This window comes from Rattus norvegicus, chromosome X (genome assembly GCF_021556685.1).
Source record: "Rattus norvegicus strain SHRSP/BbbUtx chromosome X, alternate assembly SHRSP_T2T, whole genome shotgun sequence".
Lineage (NCBI taxonomy): Eukaryota > Metazoa > Chordata > Mammalia > Rodentia > Muridae > Rattus > Rattus norvegicus.
In genome coordinates this window covers 29,108,774-29,129,037 of record NC_141554.1, presented here as the reverse complement: position 1 = coordinate 29,129,037, position 20,264 = coordinate 29,108,774, and the positions used below count along the sequence as shown (strand labels likewise).

Here is a 20,264-nt window from a genome sequence, read left to right as displayed (position 1 = left end):
CTCTGTGGTTGACCCAGGTCTGTTCCTTCACATAGTTTCCCAATAGACCACAATTAAGCAAACCAGACCCCAGCTCCAAGGATACTCCTGATTCTTTGATAATAGGATAAACGATATATTACATTTAAGATGTAGTCATTAGATATATACTCCTCTTTCTGACTCAAATGGTAGGTCTCCAACTGATTTTGCTATAAACTTTGACTACATTTCTATTAGTAAATCTCAGTAAATTGTACTGTGTGCAGTCTCGGAATTTTCAGCCCCTCTTTTTTTCTTTTTCCTAGAAAATATGTAAATGGATGTTTTACATGCATGTATGTATGTATGTGCAGTATATATGTATGCATGTATGTATGTTCATCATGTATATTCCCGTTGGATTCCCTGGAACTATAGTTATAGATGTTTATGAGCCACCATGTGGGGGCTGGAAACCAAACTCTGTAAGACCGACAAGTACTCTTAACCACTGAGCCATCTTTCTAGCTCCTATCTGTTTTTCCCCCATGAGCCTCACAGTATTTTCGAGTAGGTTTTCCTAGGACCAAATGTTCCAGAGCAGTATATTCTGATAAAACTTGGTTTATAAACCATGTAGCACACCAGCAATTTAATGCCCATACTTTTTCTAAATGAAAGGGACATGCCAAACCAAAGATTAAAATTTCAAGTTTGCTAATCCCTGTTGTACATAGGAAGGCATATGCTAAAATTTTAAATTCACAAGTGGCCTGGCCTGGTGCTGCCAAGCATTTAATCTCAGCTACTTGGGAAGCTAAGGTGGGAAAATCTAAATTCATGTCCAGGTTGAGCAATTTGTGTGAAAATAAAAGGTAGAGGTTTGGAATTATAGCTCAGTGGTAAAATGGTTGTCTCCTAGGCCTGAAGCCTTAGATATTTATAATTCCCAGTATTGTCAAAGGTGAAATAACAATAACAACAAAGTGTGTATGAATTTATCATTTGTATAAACATTGTGAAGGATATAAGGAGAATGTTAAGGTTAGTGATATACCCCAATTGGTTGGTAAAGCCTAGCATCCAGCAAGCCCTGGGTTCAATCCCAGTACTTCATAAACTGGGCATTATGGTGCACACCTGAATTCCAGCATTCAGGAGTTAGAAGCAGGAAGATCAGGAGGGAGGAGACAAGTGAAGAGAAGAATGGAGAGAATGAATATGTATATGAGAATGCCAGAAGAAGGGATAAAAGAGTTTATGTGGTGGAGAGTATGATGAGGTTTAAAAAACTTCTTTAAAAACAAACTTTCCTGGCCTCTTTAAATCTGGGGCAGTGTTGCTCCCCCCTAAGTGGAGCTCCACAGATATCATTTTGAAGATTTATCATTTCAATAAACAGGGCTCAGGCCCAGGGCTCAGGAAGTTGTTCTGACTGTAAGAACATGGGTAGATTCCCCCTAGACCTGGTCCCAGGGCGCATCCAGTGTCACCATTTTTATAGATAATGATTATTTCCTTTGGAAGGGATATTCAGAACCAAGAATTAAAATGCCAATAACATACCTTTTTTTTAAAAGATTTATTTTATTTATTTATTTTATATATGTGAATACACTGTCACTCTCTTTAGACACACCAGAAGAGGGCATCAGATCTCATTACAGATAGTTGTGAGCCACCATGTGGTTGCTGGGAATTGAACTCAGGTCCTCTGGAAGAACAGTCAGTGCTCTTAACCACTGAGCCATCTCTCCAGCCCCTGAGAACATAGCTTTTAATACCCACATGTAGTAGGTAGAAAAGTGGGAGAGAAGGAATTTGAGAGGGGAAGTTGTGAAAAACATATTCTTAGTTTTTCCTTAACATCCAAATTGCTTGGAAGACTGGTTTTGAAATAAAATTGGAGAGGTGTCATCCTTCACTATTCAAACCCTCTGCCAGGCCTTCTGACTAAGTTTAAGAAGAACCCAGTTTCTTACTACATCAAATCTTGGGACCAGGTATGAAGAGATAGAGCTACAGAAATGAGAAAGGCCTTGCCATAGAGTCTCAAAATGTGTGCTATAAAAACATACATTATTCGCTGGGACACTTGGGCAGCAATTACAGATTATAATCTCCAAATTCAGGCTGTTTTGTGCATAAGCGCATGATTGTGCACATGTATTTGTATGCATGTGAGGTGCACATGCATGTAGAGTCCAGAAGCCTATGTCAGTGTCTTTCTTGATCATTCTCCACCTTATTTTTTGAGACAGTCTCTTAACTTAAAACTCATCAATATGATTCATCTGGCAGGCCAGTTGAGCTTCAGGGGATCCTCTTGTCTCCAACCCTACCCCCAACATTAGGGTTTTACGCACGCACACACACACACACACACACACACACACACACACACACACACACACCACACACCGCACACCACACACACACACACACACACACCACACCACACACACACCGCACACCACACACACACACACACACACACACACACACACACACACAGCACCGTACCCAGCTTTTGCATAGATGCTGGTAATCCAAATGCAAGTCCTCATGTTTGCACAGCAGACATTTTCTCAGCCCACTCCTCTGTTTAAAAATGACTGTATAGTATTAAAAAGTCAGTGCCTGCTAATTTGGGTTTGCATCATCTGTGAGTGATGTGATTTCTCTTTTAATCTGTCTTCTCCCCAACCCATTTAACCACAAATGATTTATCATTTTTCTAACTCAACTTCATTACTACTTGGCATCTGAGTCTCTGTAAGCTAAAATGAAATCCCAAGGAAACTGCAAACCTTTTTATCCATCTGTGAAGACATTGAAAAAATAAAACTCATCTGGCTTTCTAAAGTAATTGCTTTTCCCACGTGGCATGAAAAACTCAGGCTGGCATAGAGAGAAAAGCTTTAGCCAGGAGGCATTGTAGTAAACACACGGCCAAAGTCAGGATGCTTCTGGGCTTGTGTTCTCCCCAAAGTACATCCAGCAAGACACAAGAGTTGGAAGACTGGCTATGGTAGTGTATGTCTGCTATCACAACTACTCAAGAAGTTCAGGCAGGCTTGCCTGGGTCACATGGAAAGTTTGAGATCAATCTTGGTAGCAAAGTGAGACCTTGTCTTAAGCACCTCTCTCCTAAACCCCCAAATAAAAACACAGGAAACTGTTAAATGAAAAGATCCAAGAGTTTGAACAAAATTTGCAGAAATAGTTATCTTCCTTGTCATCATAAGCATAATGTATCCGTTATTATACCAAGTATAGGTAATCATCCCTAGTCCACAAACTTAAAATCTGAAAATCTTTTGAATTAGAAACAGTGCCCACATAATGCCACAAAAGACAAATTTCTACATTTGACCTCAACATTATACTAAATGCAGGTACACTAAGAATAGTATATTAAGATTATCTTTAAGGTGTGTGTGTGTGTGTGTGTATGTTTGTATGTGTGAAACATAAAATATATGTGTGTCTATAAATATAAGTGCATGGCAAAAGTTAGCATTATTGCATTCATGTTTATAATTAAGTTCATATGTGTGTGTATATATATATATGTATATATATATGAATGAAAATAGTCCAAAAAGTCTTTTAATTCCAAATTCAAATATATCTTCCCCCAAACATTTGAAATAAGAGCTACTCAACCATGTTGTTTCCATGCCTAGAAATTGGACAGTCAGAAGATAATCAGACAGTCGTATTCTACAGCTGCTTGTACTCTGGAAAGTTTGATGATTAATTGGAATTTCTAAGATTGTAACTGGCATCATTAATCTTAAATGTTCGTGCTCTTTAAATGTTTCTGATGAACTCTGTGTCTTTGTTGGTTGGTCAGTTGGTTTATTGACTGCCTCTTTGGTGCTCTAGTGCCATATACCACTTCATTTGACAGCTATGAGATGCTGTATTGATGGAAGAGCTTCCTGCTTATTCTTGAACAAAGAATTTATGTGACTGCTAAGACTTATCAGGAATGAGGGAAGGGTGGTGAGAAATACCAGGAGTTCACCTGGGAGACTTGTTTGTGGAATGGCTTAGGTGTCTTGTCTCCTAGCTGCCTGACTTCTATACGGAGATCTCACTGATATATCCTTCTAGGCTATAGGACAGCTTAGTTATCTATGATTGATGATGAATAAGTCTACTCTTTGCCGAATCACTTTTCTCTTTCCCACAGCTAGAGGAGGTATATTTCCTGGATGCCACATTCAAACTATAAATATGAAACTAAAGAGAACATGGGACTTAAGCAATGTTGACATTCTCCTTCATGGAAACGCAATGGTTTCCAAGGCAAGGATTCTGGGTTTCAGCCTAGTTGTTCTATGAGTTAATTAGACACTTTGCAAACAAATTGGACAGCTAGCTCTCAAGTGTGACTCTCAGTATAGCCACAGTATAGAACTGCTCCTATTCAGAGTGTGTGTGTGTGTGTGTGTGTGTGTGTGTGTGTGTGTGTGTGTGTGTGTGTGTGTGTTTGGGTAGGTGGGTAGGTAGGCAGGCAGGCAGGTAGGTAGGTAGGTAGATAGGTAGGTAGAGGGGATGTGTTGATAATAGAAGTATAAGCCACATCACACATGTAAAGGTCAGATAGTGGTCCTCACCTCCTACCTTTTTGTAAACAGATTCTCTTATTGTTTCACTGTTGCATATACCAGGCAACTATCACACAAACTTTTTAAGAATTCTCCTGTTCTCTGCCTCCCACCTCAACATGGAAGCAATGGAATTACTGGTTCTCAACACTTACACAGCAATTGCCTTAGCCACTGAGCCACCTCTTCAGCCTATATTGCTATTCATGACAGTTATACTGTAGATTACAGATATGTGTAAGGCATGTTAGCATTTTGTATCATGCTTTAATGAAAGGAGGAAATATCTTGGTGTCTTAGTTATTTTTCTATTATTGTACCAAAGCACCATGACCAAAGCAACCTATAAAATGAAGTGTTTAATTGTGGTTTAGGGGGTTAGAGTCCATGATAGTGAAACATAAGCATGGCAGCAGTAATATCTCAGAACTCACATGTTCATCTATAGTTAGGAGGCAGAGAGAGAACACACTGGGAACAGGCATGGGTCTTTTGAAACCTCAAAGCCTGCCCCCAGTGACACACCTCCTTCATCAAGACCACATCTCCTAATCCTTCCTAAACAGTTCCGCCAACTAGGAAACAAATATTCAAGTATGTAAGCATAGGAGGGCATCCAGATTCAAACCACCACACTCAGCGTTATCATCTGTTGAAAGTTTGTTTGTTCTGCCTGAGTTTTATATATTCTGTCCAGATTGTGTCATTTGTGTCTTAGAAAACAGTTGTATGGTGATTTTGTCATGGAGAACAATGGCTGGTTCTGTTCACCTACAGACCATCTGTTGCATCTGTCTTTTTAGATGCATAGCTCAGAAGAATTCCACACAAATTCTCATATTGTACCATAGGGTCTCTGTGACTCAGCACTTATAGCTACCCAGTTAGCTAGTTATTAGTATGTTTTAGATGAGAATGAATCACTTACCCAGCCTAAATATCAGTGGCTAGGACTCACAGGGAAACAAAGTCCTTAAGTCATCTCATTATCTCGTGGGTTGCTGTTGTTGGTTTGGTTGGGTTTTTTTCTGTCTCTATGGATATTCATTCCTCCCTCCTACCCTTGTCCCTTTCCTTCTTAGTTAAAGTCTCCATATTGCCAAGCTGTACTTGAACTCAGTATGCAATCAAAGGATGATGCTGAATTCTTAATCTCCTGATCCTCCTACCTCTGTCCCCTAAGTGCTTAGATTATAGGCCTATTAGACTTTTATTTCAAAAGTATGAAAAAGAGGTAAGCCTGCTATTCAACAAGCTGAATCGATTAGGAAAGATGGAAGGTGCATGACCTACTTGGGCTATGAAATGAATTTAAGGACAATCTGAGCAATTTACTGAGACCCTGACTTAAAGGGGAGAGGGGGCAAAGATATAGCTTAGTGATAGGGCAGATGCACAAAGCCCTGGGTTCAATTCTAGTCCCCCTTGCCATCCCACCCTCAAAAGGCTAGATAAGTTTAGGTATGTGCCTATAATCTCAGCACTTGGGAAGCTGAGGTAGAAGGATGGTCAGTTTGAGCCCAACATAGTGTCAATTTTTGTGTCTGCATATATACAGCCACACATATATATGTATAACATACATCACAGTAGGGATATATAGGACAGCATACATACATATATGCCATATAAACACCACTGGCATACATGTACATTTACATAAATATCTGTATAGATGATATACATAGCATATACAGTATACATCTATTTATAAATATGCCTATATTCAAACATATCACAGACATGCCATACTAGACTCTGCATTATATATCTCTTGGACACCATTAAAAACATTGATTTAATTTGGTTTCAACAGAACTCGAAATTGCTACATTTTAGTCCTTTTTTATTGTGTATATCTGTGACCTGGTTTACTAGATTCTTACTTAACTCCGACAGTTAAAATTAGTTGGTGATTTTATAATGTTGGTTCTGAAAGCTTGAACTGGAAAAGGGGCAAGAAAAAAAGAGAAGGGCAGTTGAGAGTGACTAATGTGAGTGACTAATGCGTAGATTTTAAGCAACAAATTAGAGTTCATTTGATTCTGGTTATATAATACAGTGGCTATTTATCAAATAATACTAAGTACCAGGATCTTTTTTTGACTGAAAGCATGGCTACTACATTTCAGCAACTGCAGGGAAAGCAGTTCATGTATATTCCAACTTTTTTGAAGTGACGCAGGAAACAGCTAACACATGACTTGCTCTTCTCCGAATGCTTCCTCAGTTTGACAGCAGTTTTATGTCCTATAATGGGGCCCTAGAAATTAAGATCCCTGAAGAAAATACCTTGCTGGGAATCAAAATTACCTTTACCTAAAACCCTGGTTTATCTCCCTGTTCCTATAACTGGTACCACACAGCTCATATGTACACGTGCATATTTCTTGTCCTTTGTTTCTTCTTTTATGTAAATTAGGATACTGCTGTGAACGAGGTAGAGACATACTGAGAATTTCTTTTTCCCTGATTTTGTCCAGAAATATATTCTCTGATTTTGTCCAGAAATATATTCCCTGATTTTGTCCAGAAATTCATTTTTCCATATATATTATATATATAATGAATGAATGTGTGTGCTCGCTGATTCAGAAAAAAAAAAGTTCAGAAAGAACTAGGCTTTATGACTAGGAGCTGCACTAATCGGAGTTTTGCAACAAAAACAGTATTAATCTAAGTATTGTTCCCTAAACTGTCTACTACTCTGCTTAATATACTTTGGTAAAATTTCAAACTAGAAGCTTCTGTGAATGTCTGTATACTACAAATAGAAAATGGCACTTCTTTGAGATTTACTTGTCTTTTTGCTCTGGTAAGTTTAGTGCTTTTGTTGCAATTTGTTTACTAAACAGTCTTTAATCTCCTGAGCAGTAACACAAGCGTGCCTGCCCTCCGAGATGGCTCACGAGGACCTAAGTTGTTTTGTTTTCTTGGTGATATCAGGAAAATTGGGGTCCCCTCATTAATAAAAGAATTAAGAATGGACTCAAACAGAAGCTTGAGGGCAATTTCATTCAACTTTAAAAGAAATGCAGGGCAGGCAAGCTATAAACTTAAGCAGCTATGCAGACAGGGGAGAATGGAGGAGAGAAAGAAAAAGCCACACTGATTGAGTTAAACCAGTATGGAGGTCAACCACATGGTGGGGAGCAGAGCTTTATAGAAAGGATGAAAAGAAGGGATATAGCTTAGCTGGTAGAATATCTGCCTAGAAAGAATGAAAATGTCAAAAGTAGTAGAGAAAATACATTTAGTCTTTGGCCAGCACTGAAAAGAGAAGACAAACAGCAAAAGAAAAAGTTACACCTAAGTCAGGCAGACCCTATAGAACCTCATAGCAGCTTGTAGGGACTACAATGGGGAGCAGGAATTCAGGGAAGGAAAAGTACATTATCTAATTAAAAAGCTATTTCTTCTATCATTTTTAGCACAATTTTAAGATGAACCCACCCTCTTGAGGGATGGTTCCTTAGCTAGGTCAATAACCTGTCCATTAATGTTAAATCTCTACACAGACCAAAGATTTCATCCTCTCTACAAGAGAAAATAATTTCCTCTGAGCCTTTATTGCTGCCATGTCATTAGGATATCAGTTTGTACCACCATTGCTCGTGGAGTTTAACTACTTCTGTTTGGAGGGATTCAGGGCAGCAGAGAGGCATTGGCTCTTCTCTATTCTGGAACATGTTAACCCAAGAAGGGACCTTCCCCTCCCATTTCCCCAGGACACAACAGGGTTATCATCCACAAGGCACGGCACCCTGCAGATCTCACCTACAATACCCTGATATTAGTATACATCACATGCAGATTGTAACAAGCTCAGAAGTGCAAGTACTCTAGGTATGAAACAGGGATGGGTTCCTCTTCTCAGTGACTGGGATATATGCTCTCATTGCTACTTATACATGCTGCCCTTGTCTGAGTCAGTAGCAAAGTTTTCTTGGTAGTATGCTCCTAACCCTACCCCTACCAACCAATCTAGGGCTCAAACTTAGGGCCTTGACATATTATGCAAGTATTCAACCACTGAGCTATATACTCTTATTCTATTCCTCAAAAATCAACTGATGTTTTTGAAACTACTCACTTTGTAATCCAGGCTGGCTTTTAACTAGATGCTTTCCTTCTGCTTTGGCCTCTCAAATACTGGGATTATGTGAAACACCATACCCAGCCCAGAAGTCAATTTTAGACTGAAAATTGCTCTTTTCCTTAAATCAGAGGTTTGTTTTTCTCCTTGGGCTTTGTTTGGTGTGGTGTGTTGGCAGAGTCACTGCACACTGAGTTGTTGCAAGTTTTCTAGTAGTCAACCCATAGGCTTTAAGAATGGCATAGGCAATCATACATCCAGACCAGCTTCTATGTGTGTCATAGGCAGGCAGGCCTATGTATGTATGTATGTGTGTGTGTGTGTGTATATATATATGTATATATATACACATATGTATATATATATGTGTGTGTATATATGTATGTGTGTATGTATGTGTGTGTATATATATATGTGTGTGTGTATATATGTATATATGTGTGTGTATGTATGTGTGTGTATGTACGTGTATATACATATATATGTTCATATGATATGATAGTAAAGGAAAAACTCTGTAAGTCATAGCTGCTTCCAAAATAAGCATTTGTTCTTCTCATTTCTCAGGTCTAATTTTAAGGTTTTTATGACTGAATTCATTCTTGGCCCATCTTACAAAGGCCTATCCCTGTGTATATGAGCATTTCCCATATGCCATTTAAAAATATTACAACTTGAAGTAAATAGTCCCAAATATATATTTGTATCTGAAATTTTTTACAAAATTATGATTTTTCTTTTTTTAGAGAGGGTATTTACTTTATTTTTAGGGGGTTATTAAAGAAATATAGTTGGTATATACATGTATGTCCATACCAGATCTATGTATACATGTCATTAATGCCTCATATTCCATATATAACATGTTCTGCATATAGCCTAACATTTAACATGTATTACAGATCACAAGTGGCAGTGGGCACAGGTGTTAGAAAATGAGTAGTCTTTAAAGTGATCCAAGAGAAAAGATCCTAATTGGAATTTTTGCCTAATTTTTATTCCATCATCTTCTAGACAAGCTGATGCTCAGAATTAGGAAGTCAGTCTGAGAACATTGCAGGACCTACTGAAACAGAACTAACTCACAGGTCAATCCCATATTGCCTGAATTGTCCCACTCCCAAGAAGACCCAGAGCTCCACAGGAGGGCCTGGACTAATCTAGAATATACATACTTAGAAAAGTACACACTGGCAGTCAGGACCCCAAGTCCAGGATCCCCTTTCACCCCTGCCTGCTCAGAAACACACTTTGTGGCCAATGAGCATGGCCCTGTACCCTAAAGAGGCAGCCTCACTTTAGAGGCCTTCACTGACAGGAAGTACTAGGGCCTAGACAGCACACCTTCCCCTGGCTGTCCACAAGTCCTTAACCAACATCATTTACTGAGTTCATGGATGTATATGTGTGATACAACTGCCCCTCTCTCACAGCTCCTCTGTGCTCAGCAGTGCCCAGCCGCAAGACAGCCAGCATGTGAATGAGGACCCAACTTCCCCTCAACCAGAAGCCCAGCTCTCCTCCAAGTGTCAACACTTACAGACATCAACCATGGAAACTTCTCGCTCCCCTTCACCTCAGTTTGCCCCACAGAAGCTGACAGACAAGCCTCCCCTGCTTATCCATGAAGACAATTCAGCAAGGTATTGTCCTGTGACAGCATGCTATGTATTTATCCCATGCAGGCTTCAAGTGTTTGTTGCTGGAGCCTTGCCGCAGCTTCAAACACTGGGGTAAAACTCAGTCATGGAAAATTGTGTGAACAATGAGACATGGCTCAAATGACTAGTTGTGATTTAGTGACATCGTGATCCCCTTTGTCTGAACTTAATGCGTTTTCATTTGCCTTTCTCTCTGATACATGCCTATTATGCATGTTTTGCTAGTGATCAAAATCAGATTTAGCCTAAGTATAAGATCTTTAGGTAAAGTTGAGTAATGTCCATTTATTTTCATAGTCTTTAAAATACTCCTCCCCTCTGTTTTTGTTTGTTTGTTGAGACAGACTCTTGCTGTATAACTTGGATTGGTCTTGAACCCACTATGTAGCCTATGTAACCTAACCTTTCTTTGAACTCCTTATCCTATTGCCTCTAACCTCCAAAGGGCTAAGATAGCCAAGGACTCTGAAAACTGAGCTGCATCCTTGCTTCTCAACCCACCCCCATTAAATTCTGGAATAACTTGGATAGAAGGCCAAGAGCCATGGGTTATCTACCTCTTTTCAAGTTATTGGTCAGTGAGGTCTTATAGAATGAATATAACCATAATAGGTTATTGTTATTGCTCTTGGTTACCTTCCAGAACTTCATGCCTATTGCCTATTGTAGAAAACACCACATACTTGAATCATAAAACATGGAAAAAACAAGTTGGTAATGACATTAAAGCTTCATTCCCACTGGCTAGCTTTGATAGTATAAGAAGGTGTTGAGGGTGATACTAGGGGAGTAATCAACAGCCTTACCCAGCTTTGAACTCTGGGAATTATAATAATAATGAACTGACAAGTGACAGGAATGTTAAGGGAGGATTTAAGACCTGTTTCACGAAGTGGAACTTATGTCTCCTACTGTTAACAGTGCCATATACTGTAGGAAAGAACTATTATAATTCTGCTATGTGGACATAGCATTAAACCCTCCCTTAAGTACTTGTCTGTATTGGGAGTTCAATGCCCATTTTCATAAGAAAACAAAAATGAATATTAAACAGGTCTGTATAGGTTAGTACATCTCATAACCTTCTTTTGTAATAGATAGCTATTAACACAGTGATCTACAACTTTAAAACATGCAGAAAATATGAAACCTAAGTTTTCAACGCTATATGGAATATCCATATCACACCTCCTCTTCCCAAAGTTCATTGATCCTTGTGGAAGAGTAGCAGAGGTAGTAAACAACTATAGTGAAACTGATTTCCAGACAGAATAGGGCACTTGTGCAGATGAGCTCACAGTGGCTTTGACTGAATACACAAGGTCAAGCCACACGAATCCCAGCATAAAAGGAAGGCAGGCTCACAAAGTCCCATCCCCTGTGTGAGAAGCTGTTGGCAATCAGTGGCTGCTGGGAGAGGGAGTCAGTTCTCTTTCAAGATGTGGCCCATGAAAGGTTACCTATGCTCCATTAAATAGTCCTATACCTATGCACATACTAACAGCACTAAGTGAGCTCAGTAGTTTTAAAAAACAAAACCAAACACATAAAATTGAGAAGGAATAGTGGAGGAATGTGGGATGGATTTAATGAAAACATAAGTATGTATGAAGTTCTCAAACAATAAAAAATAAGTTTAGAAAGGACATCATTGATGTAATTGCATCTCTGTCTTAGTTAGGTTTCTTCTGCTATGATAAATACCATGACCAAAAGAAACTTGGGGATGAAAGGGTCACTTGCCCATCACAGTTTACAGTCCACCATTAAAGGAAGTCAGCAGAAACTGAAGCAAGAGACCTTGGAGGGAGAAACACTACTATTGGCTTGTTCCCTGGGCATAATCAGCATGCTTTATTATACAACCCAGGACCTCCTGCCAAAGTGGGCTGGGTAACCCCCACATCAATCATTAATCATGAAAATGCTCCAAACTTGCCTATAGGCCAATCTGATGGAGGCATTTTCCAGTTGAGTTCCCAGTATAACGCATGGTATCTCTCAGAGGTGGCTTTAGGTATCAATATGTGAGAGACACATGAAACACATGACAAAACCCTAGAGTGGAACCTATAGGTGGAGGTGCTGCACAATAATTCTAAACACAGCAACTCTTAATACGTTTTTTAGGGCCATGGAGGAACACCCAGGCACCTCTAGTATGCAACAACCTACTTGTAGATTTCTGGTAATTCTGTCTACTGATAATTTTTTTCTACAAAGGGAAAATGAATAAATAGTGCTTGATGCACTTGTATTGCCCTCAGAATAAAAACAAGAAATCAAGGAGTGTAGCCATAGCTCAGACCATAGAGCATTTGTCTTCCCAGTACAAGCCCTTGGGAGTTCAATGCCCATTTTCATAAGAAAACAAAAATGAATATTAAACAGGTCTCATGTCATTCAGGATCTCTTCGTCCAGTGCCTATAGCTGTGTGGCAGAGTTTGAGTTGGACTGCTGGTATCCAGAAACCATGTGAGAGGTCAGATGAGGACAATTTCCAACCTCTGCCTTGTCTTTCTATTTGGCTGGTTGACAGTGGGTCTTTGTGTTGTGGGATCCCTGTGTGAATCGTGGGTGGAAATCTGTGCATGTCAAGATTTCAGAGGACAGCCCTTGTCTTTGCAGAATTGAGCGGGTGATGGACAACAACACCACTGTGAAGATGGTGCCCATAAAAATTGTGCACTCAGAAAGCCAGCCTGAGAAGGAAAGCCGCCAGAGTCTCGCTTGCCCAGCCGAGCTGCCCGCACTGCCCAGTGGGCTGGAGAAGGACCAGATCAAGACACTGAGTACATCAGAGCAGTGCTACTCGCGCTTTTGTGTGTACACACGACAGGAGGTGGAAACCCCTCATAGAGCCCGCCCTCCAGAGCCCCAGCCACCTAGCACCCCTGCACCTCCTGTCAGAGATAGCTGTTCCTCTCCTCCCTCACTCAACTATGGGAAGGCCAAGGAGAAGACCGTGGACGACTTGAAGTCTGAAGAATTAGCCAGAGAGATTGTGGGAAAGGACAAGTCTTTGGCTGACATCCTGGACCCCAGCGTGAAAATCAAAACTACCATGGATCTGATGGAGGGAATTTTCCCCAAAGATGAGTACCTCCTAGAGGAAGCTCAGCAACGGAGGAAGCTGCTCCCCAAAGTCCCCTCACCCAGAGTCACAGAGGACAAGTAAGTAGATGGCATACACCATAGTGGCTTGTTTCTCAGTCCCTATCTTACAGGCTTAGAAGTGAAAGTAGAGACTTAGTGGTGTGTTCATATTCATGACTGCTTCTGCAGAGAGGTGATGGTTTGCCTTGGGGGGTCCTCGGAATTTTTCACTGTTTGATAAGATTTAAAATTACCATACCTGGATTTTAGCAGAGGCAAGATGATGCCCACCGCACCAGCTAATGTCCTTAACTTAACAGCTGACATGATTCTGGCAGTACACACAATCTCTCTCCAGTTTTGTCTGTCATACTGGAGAACAGGGCATTCCTGCCATCTAGTGGAAAGACTACTAAAGACTACTAAAGATCTTATAGTGCATGAGGCAGCCCCTCTGCTGATATGAGGCTGTCTACCCTGTCACCCATCTTGTGTCCATCATCTACTCTCTGTATTTAACATGCATATCATGTGCCTGTCCATTCATTTGTTTTTGAAGTAGGGTCTCTCTAAGAAGTTTGGGCTCCCTTAAACTCAGCTTCCTGAGTGCTAGATTTTTAGGATCTACCACCACACCTGCCTATCTCCCTTTCACCCCCTTCTTGATAATATTGAAATAGAACCCTGGTCCTCTTATATACTAAGTAAATTTGTCATCACTAAGTTATAAGCCACACCCATTTTATTTTGTTTCGAGACAAGTAGACTGGACTGACCTTGAACTTAAAGCCTTCCTGCCTTAGATTCCTGAGAGCTGACGTTGCACATGTGTGCTACTACACGTGGCTGTTTATCTTAGGTTGGTCTGTACAGCTATCACGTAATCTTTACATATATTTAATCTGTGTGTCTTTTGTCTACCTGCCTTTCACCTACTTTTAAAGCACATTACAAAGTCTGCCTCTAGTCGAAGAATGCTATATTGAACAGCATTTTCTTTCATTCGAGATGGATTTTGTGTGTTTAAATTTCCGCTACCTAGGGCTGAGCATGCACCTCAGAGGTTAAAGTACTTACCTAGAACGCGTAAGGCCTTGGATGTAATTGAAATTACTGATAGGATAAGAAAAGCAATTTCACTTTCTGCAGGAGACATGTGACAGTGTGTAAAGACATTTTTCTTTGCTATATCTGGGGGGCATGCAGTTGGTATCTAGTATATGGAACCCGAAGGTTCTTTTCAAGATTCAGCAGAGCATAGGATGGCCCAACACACACACACACACACACACACACACACACACACACACACACACACATTTTTAAAAATTAAAACCCTGTAGCATGGGTTGGAGGCAACTGGGCATGAGAGTATTTGCCCAGTATGGAAGGTTTAAAGTTTCTAACTTATTACTGAAAAACAATGGCAGCAATGAATAACAGTCTATGACTCTTGTGAGTATAAGTGGAGAAAGTTTTTTATTTTGTTTCTTAAAATATTTTGGGCTCAACTTTCTTTTCTCATTTCCCTAGCTCTTGTCCTTCTCTCAGTGCCATTTGTTACAACCTAGGTACTAGGTCCAAAAGTGTGCCTGTGTCACAGCTGATTAAAATTAAAATTTTGGCCTCTTCACCCAGGAAACAGGACCCAGGTATGCCAGGGGTTGTGTCCTTGGCCACAAATTCTACCTATTATAGCACATCAGCCCCCAAGGCAGAACTGCTTATCAAGATGAAGGACCTACAGGAGCCTGAGGAGTATTCAGCAGGTGACTTGGATCATGACCTTTCCATTAAGAAGGTAAGAAAGAAGCACAAATCTGATGTCAAGTCAATAGTTCCAACTCACAGCTATTAAGGTAGCTGAGGCAAGAGAATCATTTAAGGCCAGGAGTTCTGGACCAGCCTGGGAGAAATAGTAAAATCTGCCTTTATACAAACAAAATTCTCTGAGCATGGTGACTAATGCCTGTAATCTCAGTCAGGAGAGTGACAAGTTTCAGCCAGCCTGGGCTTTACAGTGAGATACTTCTTCAAAAAATAAAATAAAAACAAACAACCCTTTCCTCAGAATTGTATGCTGGGTCACTGAAAGGTAGCAGGATCACTCATTTGTCACCTCAGCACAGATGTATAGCATCTCTGAGGGCATTTGTGCTTGCTTTTCATGGAAGAAACGGGCATGAATAAGCTGTGTTCATGCTTAATTCTGTTCTAATCCTTCTACAAAACCCTTGAGGATCCAACTGTAGGCAGACTAGAGAAAGGAGCCCTCTGTAAGGGACCCTATGTTCTCATAGGAATTACATAAGGCCACCAACAACAACAAAAACAACAACAAAAAGATGTCTAACTGCCTGCTTTTGGAAATAGGTTTTATTGAAAACATAGTTATGTTCATTTGTTTACATATTAACTATCACTAACCATGTAACCTACAAGGAATAAAGTATTTCCTCTCTAACCCCTAATGGGAAAAGTTTGCCAACCCTTGTTATTCTACATCAGGTATCAGACAGTTGGAACAGGATGAGTAAATAGAAAGAAATAAGTGCCAGATTGTAGAGACCCAGAGCAATGTCAGAGCTCAAGCCCCAAAAATGAGTGCTGTGTGAGAGAAAAGTGAAGAAGGTGTAGATGCCCTGTGGGAAGAGCTTAGTGGTGTTTGGGCGAAGCAGCAGAAGATAAGGCTTCAGCTTTTCGAAGTAGGAAAGAAGGTTGGAAATTAATTCAGGATCTTATTATGTGGCACCCATGGCAGTCACTGCAAGGACAGTGTTACTTCTATTGCTGCCAACCTGGTAATTTGAAACATAGTATAGATTGATCTTAATTATGTTGAGAATGTCAGGAAGTGTCATGAACTATTTATACACTAAAAATCATTTCAGTGTAAAGAATGATACAGTTTTGTATTCTGGGAATTAAGTATAGAGGTGGGTGTTTGGTCTCTCAAAAGACCTTGAATTAGAGCATTATGTATTTTACTCTAGTTGCATGTCCATATTTTTAAAAACATCAACATCTTCAGTTGTTGACCTCATAAAACAGAAGTCACGAAATTTGAAGCATTTTAATTTAGGCCACACTGTACATAAAAAGAACTACTTTCTTTACAGTTAAACCTTATTATTTTGTACTGCAATGCATTTAGAAGTGCATACCCTGGACAAGTACATAGCCCATTGGGAGAATGCTTACCCAGCATATATTAGGCCCTGGATTCATTCTCTAACACAGTACCCTACAAAGTATATCAAGATATCTTTAAAAATCCGGATGTGGTGGCACATATCTATAATCCTAGCATTCAAGAAGAAGAGGGGAAAGGATTAGCACAGGTTCAGGGTCATTCTGGGATACATAGCCAGCTTGTGTACCATCCAGGCCTACATAGCAAGTCTGTCTCATAAATGACACCCCCAAAAAACAGTTTAAAAAAATTGTCTCACCCACCTTGTCTGTATAGTGTTCTACCTGTTTGCTCTGAAAGGCACCAGGTGCTAGAATACCATGTCACTAGAAGCAATTACTTTGAGTATAAGTGAATCACAGTTTGAACATTTTTTATGTTTTATTTATTTATTTTTGGACACAGACTCATGTTATATAGCTCAGGCTCACCTATAACTTGTTATGTAGTCTAGGCTGGACTTGTTGTCCTCCTGCTTCAGCCTCCTGGGTTCTGAGATTACATACCTGCAACAACACACCCAGCCAGATTTACATTTTTAGATAGTAAAGATTAATTTGCCTATTCATTCACCTCATTCTTGGGATGAAAGTACTCTACCCATGAATTATATCCCAATCCTTCTTTTAATTAAAACAAAAAAGTTTATGTACATGAGGGGTAGGGTTCTTTGTGTGTGTTGAACACATATTTGTATTTGGTATATTTACTTTAGTTTTTGAGACACAGTCTTACTACATAGCCTTGTCTGGCCTGGCACATCAAATGTAGCCCAGGGTGGTCTTAAATCTCTTATAGTCTTCTGCCTCAGCCACCTCAGTGCTAGACAGACATGAACAATTATATCCAGCTCCACATTTTATTTTTACTTTTGCTCTTTGAAAATCAATGCTTGATAACTAGAGAGATGGATCTTGGGTAAAATGCTTGCTATGGAAACATAATGATTGGAATTAACAACACAAATATATATATATATATGTGTATATATATATATATATACATATATATATATATATAATGGGTGTGGCAGTCTGCCTATAATTCCAGTGTTTAGGAGACAAAGACGGACTCCACAGATCAAGCCAACAACATAGAATAACCAATTTGTTATTGTCTGGTTTCAAGTGAGAGAGACCCTGCTTCAATAAAATGACAATCAAGAATGACACTCATGTCAGTCTCTGACCTTTACATACATACATGCACATCATATACATATACAATGGATTCTGGGTACACCTATGATCCTAGCATTGAGGCTGAAACAGGAGGACCATAAATTGTAGGCCACCCTGAACTTTATAGAAAGACTATCTCAACAACAATAACAATAAAACACCAGAAATAAAATTATTGCTTTAAGGTTAGGGATATAGCTCAGTGACAGAGTACATGACTAACATGTAATAGGTCCTGGGTTTGATTCCCAGGACTACGCACAAAAATAAAAATAACAGTAAAACATCCTTTCAATCAGTGCTTATCAACCTTCCTAACCGCTACCCTTCATACAGTTCCTCATGCTGTGGTGACCTTCAACCATAAAATTATTTTCATTGATACTCATAACTATAGTTTTACTACTGTTAGGAATCATAATGTAAATATCTGTGTTTTCTAATGGTCTTAGGCAACACTTGTGAAAAGTTATTCTACCCACCCAAAGGAGTCACAACCCATAGGGTGAGAACCACTGCTTTAAATTGCTTTTGTAGCAGGTGGGCTATAGTGTTATTGTTTACTGGTCCGTCTGAAGAAGATGGGGTTCAAAAACAATGCCTGGTGGTGGCTAAATCCACATTACCACACACTTAAAATGGTTAAAATCATAGGTCTGTATATTTTAGTGATGTGTGCCTAGGATGAATAAGGCCCAAAGTTATATCCCCAGCACTGCAAAAAAGAAATCAAACTTGAAATGGTTTCTGGTATATAAAATTTTCCATTGTAACATCTGGTCAGATCAAAGGCAGTAAATTGCACGGAAAGATGTCTCAGAACGTCACGGACATTCCCTTACATGTTGCTTTCACCTTTTTTTTTCTTTTTTTTTTTTTTTTTGATGAGGTACTTGACAGACCACTTTAGAGAAGGACAATATCTTGTTAACCGTGGTTTCATAGACTGAATACTCCCATAGTAGTATGACATGGTGGAGCAGAGCTGTTCAGCTCATCACAGCTAGGGTGTAGAACAAAATAGCAACAGGAAGAACAAGATGCAGCGCCTCAGATCATGCCCATTGTGTCAGTCCTGCAACCAGGCTCCACATTTCACAGTTCCACTACCTCCCAATAGTTTTTTTCTAATTCTGAAATGGTAGATGGATAAAAACACTACTTACGTCAGAGCTTCAAGATCTAATAGTCTTTGAAAACATCCTTCTATACACATTCTGACCTGTGCTTCATGACTCTGCTAACAAGTTTTCAGTCTAGTCAAGGTGACAAGATTAACTGTCAGTGTTGTGATAAAGGTGTGTGCCGCCACTGCCCAGATCATTTATTTATTTTAATGGTGCTGAGCCTGGAACCCAAGACCTCTTAGATACTAGGCAAATACTTTATCACTGACCTATACACCAGCCCTCTTTTTGTTTTTTAATATATTTATATATACGCATCAGGGTTTATATATTCAGTAAGTACAAACAATTTCTTTTTATGTGTGTGTGTGTGTGTGTGTGTGTGTGTGTGTGTGTGTGTAGGGGGGTGCATCCACATACCATAGCACATGTATGGAAGTTAGTCAGTTGGTGTGAGAATGGAACTCAAGTCATCAGACTTGGCAACCAGCACCTTTATCTGCTGAGCTACCTCTTTGGCTCATATAAACAAGGAAGCTTATATTTAACCAGGAGGCCTTCTCTTCCCACTGGTTTTATACACCGCTCCTGTTATTATTTGATTATGCAAAGACTAACACACCCAATCTGGCTAAATTCTGCCCAAGCTATATGTAATTTGGCTACACTTACTTTGAACACCAGATTGGGATCATCCTAACAAGTGTCCCCATGCCTCCCTGTGCCCTACAGCAAGAGCTCATCGACAGTATCAGCCGCAAGCTGCAGGTGCTCCGAGAAGCACGTGAGAGTCTGCTGGAGGACATCCAAGCCAACAATGCTCTCGGGGATGAAGTGGAAGCCATTGTGAAAGATGTCTGCAAGCCCAATGAGTTTGACAAGTTCCGGATGTTCATTGGAGACCTGGACAAAGTGGTGAACCTCCTGCTGTCACTGTCAGGACGCCTGGCCCGTGTGGAAAATGCCCTTAATAATTTAGATGACAGTCCTTCTCCTGGAGATCGGGTACATGCAAGCACATCTGTCTGGGAAATGGGAAGTGATGAGAATCCTTTCAGAGAGGCTGTGCTTAAAGTGTTAAGAAAGTCAGCTCTTAGAAGCCTCATACTATCTGCATGGCCTGCGTACTATCTATCTAGAGTATGATACTCTGATACATCTGAGGCCCATTCTCTTGGTTTCCTTTCAAATGACAGAACAAGCTAAGGAGATGCAGGGAATCAAGAGCATTATAAGCATGAACCACCATGTGTACCCTCAGTTTTCTTGTACTCAAAAGAAAAGTATCTTCCTTGCTGGCTTTATTTCATAGGTTATATTTTAGTCAAA

At 39.9% G+C, this 20,264-nt stretch overlaps 1 protein-coding gene across 9 annotated transcripts in view; it reads left to right on the top strand.

The window, feature by feature from the left end:
- Shroom2 (shroom family member 2) overlaps positions 1-20,264 on the top strand; it is a 171,281-nt gene that overhangs the window by 147,058 nt on the left and 3,959 nt on the right. For 3 of the 9 annotated variants that reach the window (NM_001434185.1, NM_001434188.1, NM_001434184.1), the window contains 4 exon segments: positions 10,128-10,319; positions 12,967-13,512; positions 15,073-15,235; positions 19,668-19,940. In NM_001434185.1, the coding sequence (NP_001421114.1) occupies positions 10,128-10,319; positions 12,967-13,512; positions 15,073-15,235; positions 19,668-19,940 (1,174 nt within the window). 9 annotated transcript variants of the gene reach the window in all.